The sequence below is a fragment of the Thunnus maccoyii genome, chromosome 19 (genome assembly GCF_910596095.1).
Source record: "Thunnus maccoyii chromosome 19, fThuMac1.1, whole genome shotgun sequence".
NCBI classification, from domain to species: Eukaryota; Metazoa; Chordata; class Actinopteri; order Scombriformes; family Scombridae; genus Thunnus; species Thunnus maccoyii.
The window spans coordinates 3,408,734-3,427,627 of record NC_056551.1 but is presented as its reverse complement, the minus strand read 5'-3'; the positions used below and the strand labels follow the sequence as shown (position 1 = coordinate 3,427,627).

The window sequence follows — 18,894 nt, the reverse complement described above, 5'->3', positions numbered from 1 at the left end:
ATGTATCACAGCAAAAAAAGCTTCAATGAAACCACCAACACAAGGAAAGAAGTCTGAGATGCGAGAAGGAACATTCACCTGCAAACTGGTCACACTTCATTATCTCTGCTAGCATGTCGGCGTAGCATGCTATGGCCACAGTAGTTGGAGCTATGACATCGCTGGTATGGCTGCTGATGGTGGTGCCTTGTGCCTAAACAAAATAAAACTACTTGAGCTGCTCAGCTGGCCCATCCATCCAGGAATTTGGCCTTCCCATGAGAAATCAGCATCAACGCCGTTTTAATGCACAGGCTAGCTCGAAGACATGAAAGGACCCACAAGGCTTAGGGAAAAAATAAAATAAAATAAAATTCACAGGGAGGGAACAAAACTCCTGTCTTGTTTGTACGTTTTTCGTCCATCTGTGGTGTTTGGATTTAGAGTGAAGTGAGACATCTGTCATCCTTTAGTACCTCTGCTGCTCCTAAGCGGAAACCAGGAAGGCTGTGTTTGTTTTGTTGTCAGCAACAATTGTCACCTTTGTACTTTTAGTTTCACTCTATTTTTAATCTTTCTGCCGTCTCTTTCTGTTTTTAAGAAGCTTGTTTAACCTTTTGAGCTTCAGTTTGCAGCAGTAACTAACTGTTATTCAGAGTTTTGAACCGTCCAGCGGCTGTTTGAAGCTGAGGTTAGCACGCTGGCCAGTGTTTTGGTTTAATCAGTGACTGTGTTAACTGGTGACTTTCAGCTGAATGTATCATAGTTGTCCTGGTGATGACAGCTGTTGAAAACATGAACGGAACATGTAGGCGTCCTCCTAAAAAGTCTTAAATTATTGTATGTTCAACACAGTATATATTCATCTGGTCCTTTTAGTATTAAATTATGTAAATTAAATGGTGTCGCCAACAAGAAGCATTCACATTTCTTCACTTATTTCTCTGAAATCAATCTTTTTAAACAGCTTCCTTGAGATGAAACGCTGAATCTTGTTGCAATATCCACAAGTTAAACAGATGGTAGGCTGGTCGAACCCGGTGACTACTGGCCGGGTGACCAAGCTATGCTGACACTTGCTGGTGCTCATGTAGCATCCTGACGACGACATGTTTGAGAGACAGCGCCCTCTAGCAGCTGTTGTTATTATGATGGGAGCAAAGGAGGAAATCAGGTGACATTATTATATAGCAACAAAATCCATGTAAGGAGGAGGTTGGGGTGGATGGATGGATCGACAAAACTACAGTCTTGACACAGGAGATTGCTGTTTGTTTCCCGCCTGTTGAGTTTCACATTTCCAATTGGAAATCAGTGCTGTTTTTTTTTTAAAAACCATGACCATGATCGTCTCCTAACCTTAACTATGTGTTTATTATTGTAACCATGATGATGAAGGCCCAAACCATGATCTTTTCCTAAACCAACCAGACCTTAACCATTGCATTGCCCCTTCACTGCCAAAAGGGGCGTCAGATGAGAGAAATGCTTGTCTGTGTTGTCCTGCGGTGCATGGACCGACAGTGTATTATATTGTTTATCGGAAGACTTGTTGGATATTTCAAAAGCTCCATCTCCATCCCATCATCACTCTCCATCTCCCAGCTGTTGTAAGCTTGATGTGTCCTTGTAGGGGATAATGAAATAACAACATAGATATATTTTCTACATTCACATAATTCAATGTGAGTTGACTGATTGAGAATGTTATGAATGGTGGTTCTGGTTAAATATTGAAAAAGTCGATACGTACCATCTTGTGCTTTTCAATATTTTTTTCCTGAACCCCAGGAGCTCAATACTGTAGAAAAACTACGGAAATATGTTGACAGTGAACATTCATCAGATAAGAATGTTTCCTTGTTATGTCCTTGTTAAAATAAAAACATAATCCAGACACTTCTGGAGCAGAACCCAAATATTTCAGTTTTACTTCAGCTTTCTTTGCTGGACTGTTTCATTCCAACATTTCACATAAATGAGAAGATGAACTGGTTGACCTGGCTGTTGCACAGCTTTCAATCCAGCTTACAAACTCTGTATACCTTCAGTCTGCCCAGGTCTCTCTCTCTCTCTCTCTCTCTTTCTCTCTGTCTCTCTTTCACTCTCAACAATCCAATTAAGCCATGAGAACATCTTATTCTTTTCACAACGAGAATCATTGAGACCCGGATAAACACTCAAACAAGACTAACAATGAGCAATATATGCCATCGCTCACAAGTGTGTTTTTTTTTTTCTTCCTTGATAGAGAGACGGGGGGAGGGGGAGGGGAGGAGGAGGGGGGGGCCTTGGAGCCTTGGAGGCTCAGAGACTCTGTGTTGGGGAAAGGGGGGTGGGTTGGGGTGGTCAAAAGGTGAGTGGGGGGTCTCTGGGAGTTGAGCCGAGCGTTGCTGCAGGCTCGCTATTTCTGAGCGAGAGCTTTCCAGGAGCCGAAAATCAATGTTAATCTGAGGCCACCTGGGCGTGTAAACAGAACCATAATGGAACTACACACACACACACACACACACACACACACACACACTGTTCGGGGATCATATGTACTGTAGGTGAGTATTTTGTTTTCTGTTCACAGTGCTGCAGGCAATCAGACAAAATGACAGAATGAGATGCAGAGGGAGAGGAAAGAGAGATAGAAAGATCTAAAAAAAAAAAAAAAAGGAGAGGGAGGGAGGGATGTAAAAGGATAAAGAAAGAAACAAAGAGAGAGGGAAAGAGGGAGCATCTGTTGAAGGAATGGTGTTCATTCCTGCAGTAGTGGATAGTCATTTTATGTTTTTATAGAAGTATACAGACAAAACAAACAAATTAGTGACCATAATATCTGTATTCATTGTGATCCATCCAATATTTGTCGAGACAACTGAGGAGAGTCTGATTTTCATTTGACAAATACGATATAGCTGCTCCAAGGGATAACGGGGGGGAGGGGGGCATATACAGAAACACGAGGGAGGTCAGTCCAGATCAAATCCAACCGTCTGACTGATGCCAAGGCCGGTTATAGTTTACAGTACACACACACACACACACACACACATACACACACACACACACAGAGTGTAGCAGCCTGAGGCTAATACATTTAACTTCCCTAAATAAAATATTAAACAAAGTGTAGCCGTTCAGCAGAGAGAGAAAGAAAGAAAGAATCACTGGAATCTGACAAAATAATCAACACCAAACTGGAGCTTCAGAAGCAGCTACAGAGAGCGGAACCAGCTGGGAAGTTTGCAAAAAATAATGTTTTCATCATCATGTGAGATGAACCTCACTTATTTTCTTTTTTTTTTTTTTTCGCTTTGGCTGCAGGAATGAGGCCAGACTCTTAGTGTTTCATGGATTGAGCACTGAAAGAAAAATAACCAAAAAAAAATTTAAATCCAGAATTGGGACATGTTTACTACTTGGAAGGACATTTCAGTGGAAGATGGTTAACAGTAAAAGTACATGAATTGGCAGGAATTCACTTACTGCATCCTGTTTAATTATTGTAATCATCCAATCATTAGATTGATTGTCTTCATTAAGAATACACATTATATATCAGTCCCAATTCTATTAAAGGTCACAGAGAGCTGGTCTTGTGTAAAACTGTATTGACTTTGTATATGTAGAGAGAAGTTGGGGGTGAGACTTTTCCCATTCACTTCAATAGTCAGACTTTTCTTCCAATAGCATCTATACATTAGAGGAACTGCAGCTGAATGCACTTCAGCTCTGACTTCTGGTCCCATCATGTGATGTCATGTCACATAATATCAGGTCATGATTTGTTATTTTATATTACATCATGTCACAATCTCTGAAATACTGGTGTTCATTTTTGACACAGCCACTGCAATGACATGTTATGTCACGTCATGTGTCGTTATATCAGGTAACCTCACGGTTTCAGCACTGCGATATTGGTTCACGTTATTTCAAATCACATCACATAATTTTATGTTACATGTCATGTTTTGTCTCATTGCATCAGTTCATGTAATGTTATGTCATGTAACATCACGTCAGAACTTTGCCACTGACATATTGACACATAAGAGGATGAAACACGTCTGAAGAACATTTCAAACTGATGCATAATGTTTTGAATGCAACCCATGCTTTGTAATTGGGTGATATATGAGGAAACATAACAATATCAACTTTGTCACTTTAGTTCACTTGTAGAAACAGAACAAAACCTGCGCATGTCCTTATCTTGTGAAACAACGAGTCATGTGACACCAGAAAAACAGCTGTACTCACTGGACTGTGGCATCATGGAGGTGTACACCTTAGGGTCGATGGTCCCCATGGGTGGTGGCAGCAGCGGGTTGGTGAAGCTTCGTAGCGGGTGGCTGGGCCGCACGCAGGCCGTTGGGATGGTCCGACTGCTAGCGGCCTGAGCTTCCTCAGCAGAGGCGGTGGCAGCAGGGGCCCCGGGGACCGGGCCAACCCCTGGAACATGGTCTCCAGGAGGGGCAGAGGAGCCAGGGAGGAGGGGAGGGGCCTGCTGTGGTGGAGGCTGCTGCTGGAGGAGAGGATTGGTGGAGGTGTCTGAGGGCATCGCTGAGGAAGAGATGAAGGGAGTTCGGACAGAGGAAAGAAGGTGAAGAGAATTAGTGGGAGGATGAAAAGAGATGAGAGAAGTTAGGGAAGGGTTTGAAAGAATGAGGGATGAAGAGAGGAAAGGACAAAGCATCCATTTAGTCTGAATGATGCTGACATTTGTACAGAGTGAACACTCATTTGGAGAAAAGACAGAAAAAAAACCATAAAATACATGAAAACAACTTCAAACGTGTGAATATTTTACACCAAAATCCTAAAGAGCTTCAGTGTTTTTTCATAGACTATTTTTGCTTTGATGTTGGCAGCAATATTCTGAGACAATTTGCCACCATTGTGTAATTTACTGTTGCCGCAGGAGGGACACAGAGCTGAAAACGTATTTCACTCAGGAATGTTGCTGTATATAGTCTGCATGGATGTCTACTGTATGGTTCATGGACTTTAGTCCTTCAGAACACCACCATACATAGACAGAAATATATATACATACTGTACATGCATGCACTGGCCATGTTCGTCTACAGTCTTTTAGCTGTGCATTTTCTTCAATGAAAGCAAAAAAAAAGAGAGAAAAAAAGAGCAAAACTCAACTGTATAATCTAATAACTTAATTTAAAACACTGATCTCTTAATGCATAAAGGAAACCCTGCCACGTTTGCAGTTTTGTTCTTTTTTGTCATTGAAGTTTTTTCGCTGGTATGTCTGTGTTGGCTGAATTTGTACCAGCTGAGAGAAATCCTATTTAACTTGCCAGAGATACAAGAGAAGAGTAAAAACAATCTCCCGACTGTGCAGAAACATGGCTCTGATGTGACATGAGAGATGAAACTCTTCATGTAGCGGTACAGACAGTCTGATCAGAGAGAACATGGGAGAGAGAAGACGGCCAGTAATTACATGTAGAGTCGCCGTGCGTTCATTAACCAGGCGAGACGAGATGAATAAATGAGTTACAGGTGAGAGAAAGAACGTGAGAGCCACTTGAAGACTGAGGGAACAGGGGGAGTAAAGTAGAGGAAGAGAAAGAGACTGAACAAGAAGAGGTGAAAGCTTTTAGAAAGCTCAAAGAGGAGAGAGAAATATTAAATCAGACCTATAATGTTTGGCAGCAAAATGACAAGCTCCTGAGTGATGTTCACATTTTGTGTTTTTCGCAGAAAATGTTCTTTGTCACCTCAACTCATCGCGGAAAAGTGTGAATAAAAAATCAGCATCTTAAAAAACATTTTTTGGTATTATATGGTTAAAGGTACATTGTGTAGGATTTAGTGGCATCTAGTGGTGAGGTTGCAGATTGCAACCAATTGAATGCCCCCCAACCCCTCTTCCAAGCGTGTAGGAGAACTCGCAAAAAACGCAAAAGGTCCTCTCAAGAGCTAGTGTTTGGTTTGTCTGTTCTGGGCTACTGTAGAAACATGGTGGTGCAACATGGCGGCCTCTGTGGAAGATGACTTGCTTCCTATGTAGATATAAAGGGCTCATTCTAAGGTTAAAAAAAACCCTGCAACAAGTCTTATTTTCAGGTGATTATGCATTAGTTAAAACATACCTATGAATATTATATTCCATTTCTGCCAAGTCCACTCTGCTAGATGCTACTAAATCCTACACACTGCACCTTTATAGTTTGGTTTGGTTCAGGCACAAAAACAACTTAGCGTTAGGGAAAGGTCAAAGACTACTTCATTGAGATTAAGGGATCTTTGTCACCGTGGTTAAATCAATAACTACTTGCTTCAGGTAAGGGAAAGATGGTCACGGTTAAAAGAAGCAAAGAGAGTCTCAAATGAACAGACTCTTTTACTAACCACAGAGAAGTGGTTAGCAGAACTGGCAGTTAAAGGTACAGGAACCTCAAAACTGTGTTAATAGACATTTTGACAGGAGTAAGCATGTCAGTGAGTGAGCTTGCTCAATACCAGAGACACGTCATTTTGTGCAATGTATTGAAAAGTTGATGTGAAGCTTATATGAGGCTTCATCAGTCTGAGTTAGTCATATCAAGTGGATATCTGACACATTTACAGTCTTTTTAGCATCAAATTCCCTCTTTGTGTTTCCTCGGACAGTGTTACTCTGTTGAACTGTGGTGGAAGTAAAGTAACAAAAAGAGGGACTTTGCCACTAAAAAGACTGTAACATTGAAAGATATCTACTTGATTTGACTCATTTGGACGCTGAAGCTTCATATTAGCTTCAGATAAACTTTTAAATACATTTTTGCACAGAAGGAGGACTGTGGATTTTGGCCTCCATCACTTGCATTGTAAGTGAATTATGAAGGGATCTTCTAATGTTCAGCATGAACAGGAGGAATGAGCAAAAAAAGAACTTATTTCAATGTTCATCTGGGTACCTGACTTTTGTTTAAGACAGACTTGAAAAACTGTGAACCTGTCCTTTAAAAGTGATTATGAGAGCCATATTTACACCTTAAAATATTAATATGGAGGTAACACCTGTATAGTTAACAGTGACACTGTGGTGAAGTTCAAGTCTGACAAAGCACACTGATGTTGAGGAGTGTTAAATTTTAACTACACAAAGAGTCAATTATAACTTTATTACAGTGTAAAAATACCAGCACTTCAAAAAGAGCTCAATTAACACTCAGTGGTGTGGAACCATATTCACACATTAATAGTTCAAATTAACCCTGACAGTGCTGTTTGCTAATTTTGCTGCGCACTGTCGTTATTGTGATCCAGGAGCATAGCCAGTCTGGCCTTACTGTGATCTATACCTTCTCGTCCACCTTCCCACTGCCACCCTTCTCCTCTTCATCACATGTCATTTATGACAACAGACCTCATCTTCATCCCTGCAGTGATGAGAGGCTGCAAATAACACTGTTAAATAACTTCTCTATTACTTTTTCTCTCTGAGTGGTTGTAAAAGAGGAGAGATGTATTTTCTAAGAGCAAGCATCTGCTGGTGAGTCACAGCAGCTGAACAGAAGTCATTTTTATATCTAGAAGCACAGAAACACAACTGTTAATGTATTTTAATGTATGTGTGGAGAGATTAAAAAAACACTTGTTAGAGATGTTGAAGTAGAGAAGTTATTTAAATAAGGTGAATAGTGGCATGGCATGACTTTTTCACTAGGTGGGGCTACAGCCCTAGGTAACTCTGTGTATTTAGCCCATAGCCTGTAAAAAATATGGACATAGTCACCGTGACATCACCCATTGGTTTGTGAATTGCCGTTTTGAAGCCTTGAGTGTAGCGATTTGACCGTCGCCATCTTGGACTTGGCTGTCGCCATGTTTGATTTTTGGAGCCAGAAGTGACCATATTTGGACGAGAGAGTGGAGCTGACCATAACGCTAGCTGCTAGTTTGGTTAGCACAGTGCATTTACAATCTATGGTTAACAGTGATGATGCTAATGCAAATTTTCGCTAGCGAAAAACAGGCCTAAAACCCTTAAAACAAAAAACCAGAGAAACTGATCATCCGACTCACTGATGGGTCTTTTATTACAATCAAATGATGAACAAGACTGTTTTAAGGCGACCACAATGTTACAATTAACTTTAGTGAACTGAAAACACACTGTGAAATAGAAGCAGCTACGCCCATACGCAGTGGTTACCTTACATAAGCAATGTTGTCGTTGTGGTAGCGACTTGTCAATCACAACGTAGCCACTCCCTAAAGCATACGCTGCTTTATTGTCAAATTTAAATTAAATGGGACCATAATTTACAAAATGAACATTATGCTGTATTGAAGAAGACTTGAATCTAGCGATTGAGACCATAAGCTCATTAGGGAACAGTTTACTGAGGTAATAAATCAAGAGAGAAGGGTCATTTTCTCATAGACTTCCATACAATCAAACTTCTTTTTGCAGCCAGTAGAGTCACCCCCTGCTGGCCATTAGAGAGAATGCATGTTTTTGGCACTTCCGCATTGGCTTCATTTTTCAGCCCTGGAGGTTGCCGCTTGATTTGAGCATGCGCTGTACAATGTATCGAAGAGCCAGCTGCTGGTTGCTGGCAGCTAGGCTAGCGGTTGAAAAAAGTATCTTTAGTTGGCTACTTAGCAACTGCTTTCACTTTACAATCATCACCACAGTACCACAACGATCCATGCACTGTTTGTGTGCCTTCAGGGGGTAAATGCTATCTAATATGGAAGCAGTAATTGGGCGAAAAATCTGGAAACATTTCTTGGGTGTAAAATTTTCTTCCCCAGATCCAGGCATTTTGGCCTGTGGTGTCAACCAATCAGAGGCCACCAGGAAAAGTCGAACATATTATGCACATACCACTGTCAGGTGGAGAAAAGTATGGCCTTCGGCACACAAAGATTGTAGGCAGCGCTTTTTCATCAGTCATTGCGTGTTTCTGTAATTATGTATGACCTATGTGAGAGTAACAACTGAAATTTATACACACACATAACACAACAATAACAAAAATAATTTTTCATTACGATACAGCACACACACGAGGACGTTAATGATGCATTACATGTTCTTGTTAACTGCAGAGGGCGCTCATGCCAAAATATACTGCATGCTATAGCCATAACACACATAAAACAGTGGTTCCCAACTTTGGATCAGGACCCCAAAAAGTGGGGTATTACAGGGTCAACTGCCATTTAACAAGAAGAAAAAGAAGAAAGAGACAAACTGGTGCAGAGTCATTAGCTGTTAGCAATAGCCTAACAACCAGATGAGTCTGCCGAACTCATGTTTTATATGCATTTACAAATTAGTCTGGTGATGCTAGGCTATGTTAGTGAGGCTTGTATGTCAAATTCCAATTTCATCTTATTCTGTTGGTCAGATGTCCAAAAAATACACAGAAGCAAGACAAACATACACAAAATCAAACAACAAAGACAAACCTAAGAGGAACAATATCAGAAAGCTGTACATTGTGGTTTCAGGGTGCTGTGACCTATGTTCTTCCTGCTGCTAACTACCTATCCTTAAATAAACACTGCCCAATATGATGATTAATGAAACTGGCATTTACCTCAAGGACTGGTCATGCCAACAAATTCAACAGGGCTACATGATGTCCGTCTGTTTCACGCTATCCCACTGACTGACAGTTGGTGGTGTTAAACACATTGTTGTCTTGTAATGTAACCTAATGTAACAACATTGTATGATTGTTTACAAGAAAACTTTGCAGAGCACCTTAATTTACTTTTTGACCACTTGAGGCAGTGGAACAAAAATATCTGGCTCTTTAGCTGCTAAATGTTCCACTATGTTCATCGGCTAACTTTGTCTGTCTGCTGTTTGGAGCTGAGTAGGTAGCATACAGTGGGTTTATCAGAGCTTTTTCACTGAAAACAGCTGCCTGCTGCTACTGGACACCAGGCTGAAGAGGGCGGTGAGACTAAACTAAACAGTAAATGTGTCGTAAAACCAAAACTATGAGCTAGAAGAGGCTAAAATGCTCCATAGAGTTGAGTGCAGTGATAATTCTGTGCTGGTTGTCATTATGGGCAACAACTTTAATGTTGCACATTGTCTTTTTCCCATTGTTAATATGAAAGTGTTTATTACTTCTGCTTTCTCATTTTTCTTAGTTTCTTATTTTCCTCCACTCTAACAGTATTATGAATACAGTATATTGTGAATGACTGTATCCCAGCTCTTCATTGAAGCTACTGAGATTTACACAGAGTGAAATATTAAAACCCTGCACTCCTCGTTTTATATTGCTGCAACATTTCATCAAATTGAAATGCTCTGCATATCTTGTGCATCATTTAAAAACTTAAGCCTGACATGTTTGGAAACTTTGGGATCTCAACTAGAATTTAAAATTAAGTTATTTGGGTTTCAACAAAGTTTGGACTACAAACATGAGATTAACCCAGAGAGTCGAAAATAGCACTGGCAAACACTGTTTTATTCATGTCTTTTTTTTCTACATTTTGATTGGCTGATCTTACCTTGAGCTACTCTCAACAACAGATCTTGTGTGAACAGTATGTGCAGCTAAGCCAAAATAAATGTATTATATCTGGCAAAATCTGGATCAGCTGTTGCTATGGAGAAGACTCCACCCAGAGTCACTTCTATTTACAAAGTACTTTACAATTCATTCATCCATTCGCATATTGGCCTGATCATCAGGAGCAATTAAGGTTCAGTGTCTTGCTCAAGGACACTTTGAAATGTGGACAGAAGGAGCCGGGGATCAAACCACCGATGCTGCCATTAGTGGACAACACACTCTGCTGAGCCCAAGCCGCCCCAAGGCTGTATGATATTCAGCACGCTTTATTGCCAGATTTGATTAAAAATTTATCCAAAACTGTAAAATATATTGATTCAAATTTCAGAATTTATTCAACAAGTTCGTCTAACTTCACCCCTCTTAAAAACCAATTTAACAAATTTAAACATTTATCAAGTCACTTGATTTGTGATCACATGATAAATCATATACTGTATGTTCAGGGCAGGAATAGCCAATCAAACAAAAGGATTTACCCTAAATACGCTATATGTTCATGATTCTAAATAATTATGAAATTACAAACATACAGTGCAGTGTGTCATTTTTAAATTACTTTTTCCTCCCTTATCTCCCTACACTCAACATAATATATTTATAATATATAAACAGGGATTAATAAATTGGGATTAAACACCAGGAAACTGAAAGTGAAGCAAAGAAGCAGGAAAGAACCTCTGCTGTTGGTAGGCAATATACGTCAGAGAATTCATATAATAAAGAGAATTTAGTACCGCATTGGCAAGTGCAGACAATAAAGATGCAAGGGAAGTTATTGCAAACAAAACTGGTGGAAGCTTTATTGTTGTTGTTTACTGCCCTGATTCATGCCAAAAACAAGTTTTGCAACATCAAATGTTTAACTGGAATGAAAAACAGTGTGCTAAAACTGTACAATCCCACAATAACATGTCTCAATGTCACAGAAGGTGTGTGCTCAACTCTGCTGCAGTCATCTATAGGATGACATCCCCATAAGCTTATTGTTAGTGTGTGTTTTGTCAGCAGTGATCAGCCCTCCCAGTGTGCCGGCTAATTCAATGACTCTGAAGCGTCTCCTCGTCTCTCTGCTGTTGTTAAATCACTGATACAAGCCGACCAGGAATTAGCCAATTACTGAATTACTGCTCCCCACCACGTCGTTTAGCATTTCACTCTGCAGCAAAATAGGCTTAAATACGACAGGGAGGGTGAGGAGGGAACAGTGGAGAGAGAGCAGGGAAGATTAAGATGCTGCAGTGTAAGTAAGCCCTGCTGTATTTATGAAAGGTTAAGGTTAAATTATTATTACATGTATGTATTATTTCCATTATTAACAGTTGCATTTACAATAGCTTACTAGTTATGATATGATAGTCATACAATAATAACAACCCTAATCATATTAATACAAGTATACCATTAGCTACTGGGTGTGTTCCTGCTGCTGTTGTATTCAAACTGAGCGCTGTTAGCTATGTATGTTGACCGTTTCCTAACCACAACCCCCTTAGTTACTGTTGCTACGTCTGTCAAGCTTTCCGTACCTGCACAGCACGTATGCAGTTCATGAAAACATGGCATCAAAATTATAGTGATTTTTGTGTGTAATTGTGATGACCATTCAGCACTATCTTCTGTCATTTTGTTGTCAAACAATGGTTACAATGGTGGTTATCATCTAAACACTGGATCCAGTTTCGTTGATTGCTACATTTGCTTTGTTTAGGATCTTTTCATCGTGTGCTTTGATTTCTAATCATTGTTTTTCTCCGAGTCCTCTCCTGGTTGAGGATGGGGCTCTCATGAACGCCTTGTGCTCCACCAGGTGTTCACAATCTGGACAGTACCATGAGGGATTGAGATAGGGAGGAAGAACAGGGTTATTTTTTTTTATTGTATTTTGTATTCTGTCCAGGAAGATTAATTGTAGCCTGAATGTGGTGTTATACATGTTTTATATGTCAAGCTAATGCCACAAACTTGTGTCACTGTGGCTCAGGTGGTGGAGCACAGGGTTTGTAGTTTGATCCCCACCTCCTGCTGTGCATATGTTAAAGTGTCCTTGAGCAAGACACTGAATCCTTAATTGCTCTCAATGAGCAGGCCGGTGCCACCATCAGTGTGTGAGTGTGAGAAAGGCTTTGTTCGTTTCAGAAGATCAGTATGTAAGTGCAGTCCACTTACCATTTACCTTTCTTTGGCAGCTTTAATTATGTGTTTTATCTCACCCTTGCTAATAGCTGGTTTTGACAAGAGAGTATTTAAGGCTGGTGTTACATTCATTACACTCTTGTCTGCAAGCTGAGAGACTGACTCTTTGTCAGTACTCACATGTGGCTTTGTGTTAAGTGCATAGCAATGATAAAAAAAACAGAGCTCAGAACCAAGTTTTTGGTCATTTCATTAAACACAGATTGCACCAATATGCACCATGTAACTTTAACACAGGGCTCCTCTAAAGCACAGGCAGACAAGACAGGAAATAATGCAGAACCTGTTATAAGTCCCTTTGCATTTCATTTGATGATCAGTGTCTCATATTCCAACAAATCTGCAATTTATCAAATTACCAGAAACAGCGACACACACTCACACACTGAATATGGAGTCTGTATAAACAATTGGCAGCTTAACCCAGCTGCTGTTGCTGCCACTTTAAATTATTAAAGTAATCACATTGTATTATATTATTTAAATATGATACATATATTAATATGTTTTTCTTTCTATTGCTAAACATATTTTACACCAAAACAATATAAACTTGACATATTATTATTATCATCATCATTATTATTATATTATTGACATTAATTGATTTGTCTTTTCAAATTTATAAGCTAATCTTTCTATTCTAATCTATGTATTTTAGTTTTTGGTTGAATTAATCAGCACCTGCTGTGTATATGAAAAGGAAAGTAGTTTAGGACATTCATGAAGCTTGATTTGGTTGTACTGGTGTGGTTGTAGAAGTGTGTTTGACTTCACCTTTGCGAAACCTGTTTTACAGTAGTATCAGTGGTATTCTTGGAAGTATTAGTGGTAGTAGTATTGCAGTACCTGGTGTGTATCCTCTGTCCACTGTCAGGCTGGGGAAGGGCATTGGTCTCAAACTGAACTTGTTGTGAGTGAAGCCGCAGGAAGGTGACGGTAAGATACCAGGATACTGAGAGGAGTCCAGAGCTGGCACCGGGATGGCACTGACCACCGCTGATTAAGAGAGGAAACAACAGTCAGTGAACCAGGCAGTGATGGCACTGACAACACAGTAACAGATGGAAAATAATAAATAGTAAACCAATAAATCAAAGCAGATTGACACAGATGAGACAGCAAAAAGTAATTTTATATCAAAATATCAATATATTGTATATTGTGATTATGTAAAAATGTTTGGTTCTGAAGATGTTTTTGCTAATTCAGTGAAATAAATACTTGACCAAAAAAGGCACATGATGCTAAAATCATATAAAAATTCTTTATTATGGATTTTCTACATTTCCAACAATGGTCTGGTCTTAAAAACAGTCCAAATCTAAACTGAATGCTACATTTCTATATCATCTCACAGTCTCCAGTAAATGCTCATATCACCCAACCCTAAGAGTCACACACAAACACACACACTCACCCACACACACTGACACACATGCAGTCATGCCAGAGGTGCATCCAGTATTGTGTTTTACATTGTTACTATGTTTGTCAAGTGTTAATGGAGAAAAAAAAACCATTTTGTTTTACAGCCTATTCTTGCTTCAGCTATAGAAATATTTCCCATCCCATATTGAAATAAAGTCTTGGAAGCCTGCTGTAGTGAAATGATGAATATTATGTCAACTGAATGAAATTGAAACTGAAAAAGAAACATTAATGAATGAATGCTTCAAGTAACAGTTTTTATTTCCAGTACTTTACTTTCACATTCAGAGGTGGCCCTTTCTGACCAAATATATGAGTCAACTGCCTCTAAACTGCAGGACCCCTAGTGGTCTGAGTTGTTATTGCAGGGGGCCCATGAAATATTTTTGAAGTAAATATGTTTGAGATTATAAAATGAGAATATGAGATTTTTTTTTCATTAAAATCAGACATTATCTAATATAATTCTTATTTAATTTATAAAGATTACAAAAGGTGAGTGTGTGTCTCACATTCATTCCGTGTGTTTACATGTGATTAAGTAACCTGGTTACTCAGAGAAACCAGGTTATGCAGGTAATCTGGGAATGTGTGCACAGTTGTAACCTGGTTACTATAAATCTGCATATACAAGAAACAGATCAATATTCAGATTTCTCTTGTACCCCTAATCTTTGGTTTGGAAGTGTGGCTGATTTTAACTGTATAACTGAAAGAAAATGTTGAAATGGAGCAGATGAACAGTGCAGAGAGTGAGAGATGGAAGTGTCTGAGTTTAATAAATAGTCAAATGTTCAGCAGTGAAAACTGACTTATTTAGACTTCTACTGGCTATTTTGTTAGTTTCAGTTTTCAGTCGCACTTTAGGAAGAATTATTTTAACTATGATGACACATCACTCTGTATAATGATCTTTCCTTTCATCCAGAAACACCACTGTGCTTTCCCTGTCTGAAGTTAACAAACTAATGTGATTGTAATATTCAGGGACGAAGGAACATGTCATCCAATGCAACGGTGTGGTTCATTGACATGTTTTTAATAGTTTTTGGACAACAAAAGAGGTCTATGGAAGAGAAGAATAAGACCTATCAGGCTTTGGATACAAACACAATACTTTTATATAGATCAGTTTATTGTTGGTTTGGCTCTGCACATGAGATTTGTTGACAATAAAAAAAATATAGAAAATTGCCAGCTGAATCCAGAAATCAGCTTACTTACCTTAGGAGAATTCTGACTGTAACCTGATTATTTAAGTGCATGTAAACACAATGATTGACAGCTCATCAATAATTAGTGTTTGCAGAAAAAAAGCACTCTTTCTCTCCACAACTGGCTGGCCTGTTTAGTTTATTTTCTAGATCTCTTCCACAGGTTGTACAAGTACTTTAACTGAACAGATGTAGTTAGAAATGTGCAGCTGAGGATATCATTATCCCCTGAAGTCTGAGAGCGACATTATTCAGTGGTCACGCACCTCAGCTGATGAAATGCCATGACTTTGGTTTAATATCTACAAGAAAGCATGTACTTGTTTCCTTATTGTGTTACAACCCTGTTTGAAGTCATATTCTTTACACCACATGTCAAAAAAGCTTTTTCCATTCCATAAATTCTAAATGACAGAAAAAAATAAAGAGGCAGGTAGAGTTTTTATCTGCCTCCTGCTTCCTCTTTTTTTGAAACAGGAGGTCTGATTCTAGTAAACCCTGATCAATACCAGTATTGATAGGAAAGTATTGAAAATTTGGACGCAGCCAGGCTGTGATCAGCAGCTTTAGGAGATGTGTGTGTGTGTGTGTGTGTGTTTATTGTATTTGTGCTGTGATCATTTAAAGAGAAGCAGGGTTTGATTACAGCAGCAAGATGACCAGAGATGAGCAAGTTTAATCAATACTGTTACTGATTGAGAATATTGATGACTTTGGTGCAGTGAGGCAGCTACAGGTTAATGGAGGTTTGTGCATACATGTGTGTGTGTGAGAGAGAGAAAAAGGGGTCAAAGACAAGAGGAAGACGAGACAGACATACACATTTGAAAAAATTTTGGTTTTCCAGAAAAACAAAGATAAATTTGACAGGGATAGAAATGGAGAAAGAGAAAATGACAAAATAAATATTCAACTGAAAACTAAGAAATAGAATGAATAAAGAGAAAAAGGGAATAAAAGAAGAAGAAGAAGAAAGGTTTAGAATCAGATGGAATGACAAAAACAGACTCAAGAAAGATAAAGAGGATTAAAAAACAAATGGAGACTGAAGGTGAAGACAGAAAGAAAAGGCAGAGACACTGAGATAAGAGAAAGAAGAAACGATAAAAGCTTAAGGCAGGAGATTGATTTGAAAAAAACAAAAAAACAAACCAAAACAAAATTAAAAAAAAAACAACAACCTGAAACTGAGACAGAAAAGAGAGGAAACCCAGACAGGAGACACAAATAGATTAAAAAAAAAGAAAGTAGATATGTCATCTTCAGAGCAGATACGTGGCTGGCAGAATGAAAAAAGTGAAGAAGCCTCAAGCTGAAATAGAGAGAAAGAGACAGAAACAAAGATAGAAACAGCCAGACCCTGCAGGAATTTTAGAATGAACACATACTCAACTAATCCCATGTTACATGCGAGAGGTTACAATCCTGATATATTTTCACAATAGAGATCACAGACACCGATCACAAAATGTAAGAAGAATCAACCACAAAAACAGACAGAAAAATGTTCTTATCCTGACCATTTCACAAAAGTCTCTTCTTCAGGGTAATTTGGGGGTATAGTTATTTGCACAACAAACATGAAGTCAGTTATTGATCATTTTAAATTTGTTCATTAACTTTCCATAATGACAATTAAGTCATTTATGTTAGGATTCTTTAAACTGGATTCCCTTAAACCGGTATTTCTGAATTCAGTTCTAGATTACTAATTGCATAATTGGCAGAAATGCTAATTAGGTTAATTTAATTTGAATCACTGAGAATTTTTGAAGCAATTAAAAGTGGAAGAAAACTGTGATCAATAAAACGGAGCATGTCGTCCGCATATAGTGACATTTTATGGCATATACCACTTATTGTTACCTCCCTTACTACATGACAATTCTGTTTTTGTTTTTTTTTGTTTTGTTTTTCTTGCACCAGGGGCTCAAATGATAAAGACTGATGTTGACACTGGACATCATTGATGGGTGCCACATGCCATAACAATTGCTTATGGCATGTGGCACCCAATAACCTCAACTACAAAATCTGGGTGCTTGATGGGATGTCACTGTAAGCATTTCATAAAATAATGACATGACCAATAAAAACCCATATAAACCAAACCAAAAAGGATGTCTAATACTTCTCCATTAAAAGAACAACAACATTGTGTAAATTACTACAATTATCTAGTGTCTCCTGGCCAAAATGTGAAAAGCTGACAATCAAAATTTGACTAAAATGAATATACATTTTCATCAAAACACAAAAACGAAATCAAAATCAGGTAAGAACATTAACAAGTCTACGGAGAACCATTATTGAAGAGCTATTGTTTGTATTTACTAGTTTGTCCTACAGTTTGATCATTTTCTGACCAAACTGTTGCTTCAGCTACAATCCCTCAATGTTTCTCCATCTTTCTGTTAAGTCTGCTCATGATGGATAAACATATCACAAATGTAAACAGGAACCAGTTTATTTGGCTCTTGTGTAAACATTTTTGGAGGAGTAGACTGGATATTGATCACAGTCAGGCAGAAAGAACCCCAAATGTCACATTAACTGAAGCCAGTGTCAGTGGCACACTACAGCTGGTGAATGAGAAGATGATTTTGATTGGATATGTAGTGATTGTAGTACGTGTAAGAGAAGGGAATGGTAGCTTCAGCTTCACTGATTGGACTGAACATGGAGGAACTTGATTGGTATAAAACATTATATGGGCAGTAATCAAAGCAACAGTAACCTATAAAATAAGTACAAGAATAATTAATGTATTAAACTAAAGAAATTAGTTAAATAAAGGAAAAGAAAAGGGAGTATTATATAACAAACATGCTGCCAGTTTATATTATCTTATGACATTTTTACATTTTAGCTTTTTTAAAGACTTAAAGAAATGCTTTATATCATTTTCAGAGGCTGAAAACTTTCAAGTAACCTTTAATATCTATATTTCTGTAAATAAATATACTATCACTATTAATATCAAAATTAGTCACTATTTTTTTGGTGAGCAACCATTTGTGTTATCTATCACACAAGTGTCAAACAGGTGTTTGTGAGTTATTATTAATACAAAATGTACGATCATCAAAATCCAAATTAAGCATAATTCCAAAAAGAGTTAAAAAAATATTTCTTTAATTTTTGGAAGTATGGGGAATTGAAGATATATTGTTCTCTCATAAAAATTCTTCTGTTGAAAGGAAGTGGAAACATCATTATGATCATAATACTGTATTCCATTTAGTTTTTTAAAACAAATAATGTTAATTAAAAACATACTACCAGTTTTATAAAAATGGATTTTGTACTGTCCCTTTTATGTTATTCATCAGTGTGACAGGAATGGCTTTAATCAATTATAATTCAATTATAAAAATTATTATAAAAAAAAAATCAATATAAAGGAGAAGAAACATTGACAAAAAGGTAGTGATGAAATGTAAAACACATACGAAGAGAAACAGCTAAATCAGATGAGAGTAGAGGACGGGTCTGTGTTGGTAGGAAGCCTGAAGGGCTTT

At 38.2% G+C, this 18,894-nt stretch overlaps 1 protein-coding gene across 1 annotated transcript in view; it reads right to left on the bottom strand.

Moving 5' to 3' along the window:
• Window positions 1–18,894, bottom strand: part of dcc (DCC netrin 1 receptor) — a 195,990-nt gene that overhangs the window by 31,224 nt on the left and 145,872 nt on the right. The window contains exons 26-27 of the mRNA XM_042396032.1: window positions 13,578–13,727; window positions 4,234–4,536 (exon numbers count right to left, since the gene is read on the bottom strand). Coding sequence (XP_042251966.1) covers window positions 4,234–4,536; window positions 13,578–13,727 — 453 coding nt within the window. The remainder of the gene's footprint in view (window positions 1–4,233; window positions 4,537–13,577; window positions 13,728–18,894) is intronic.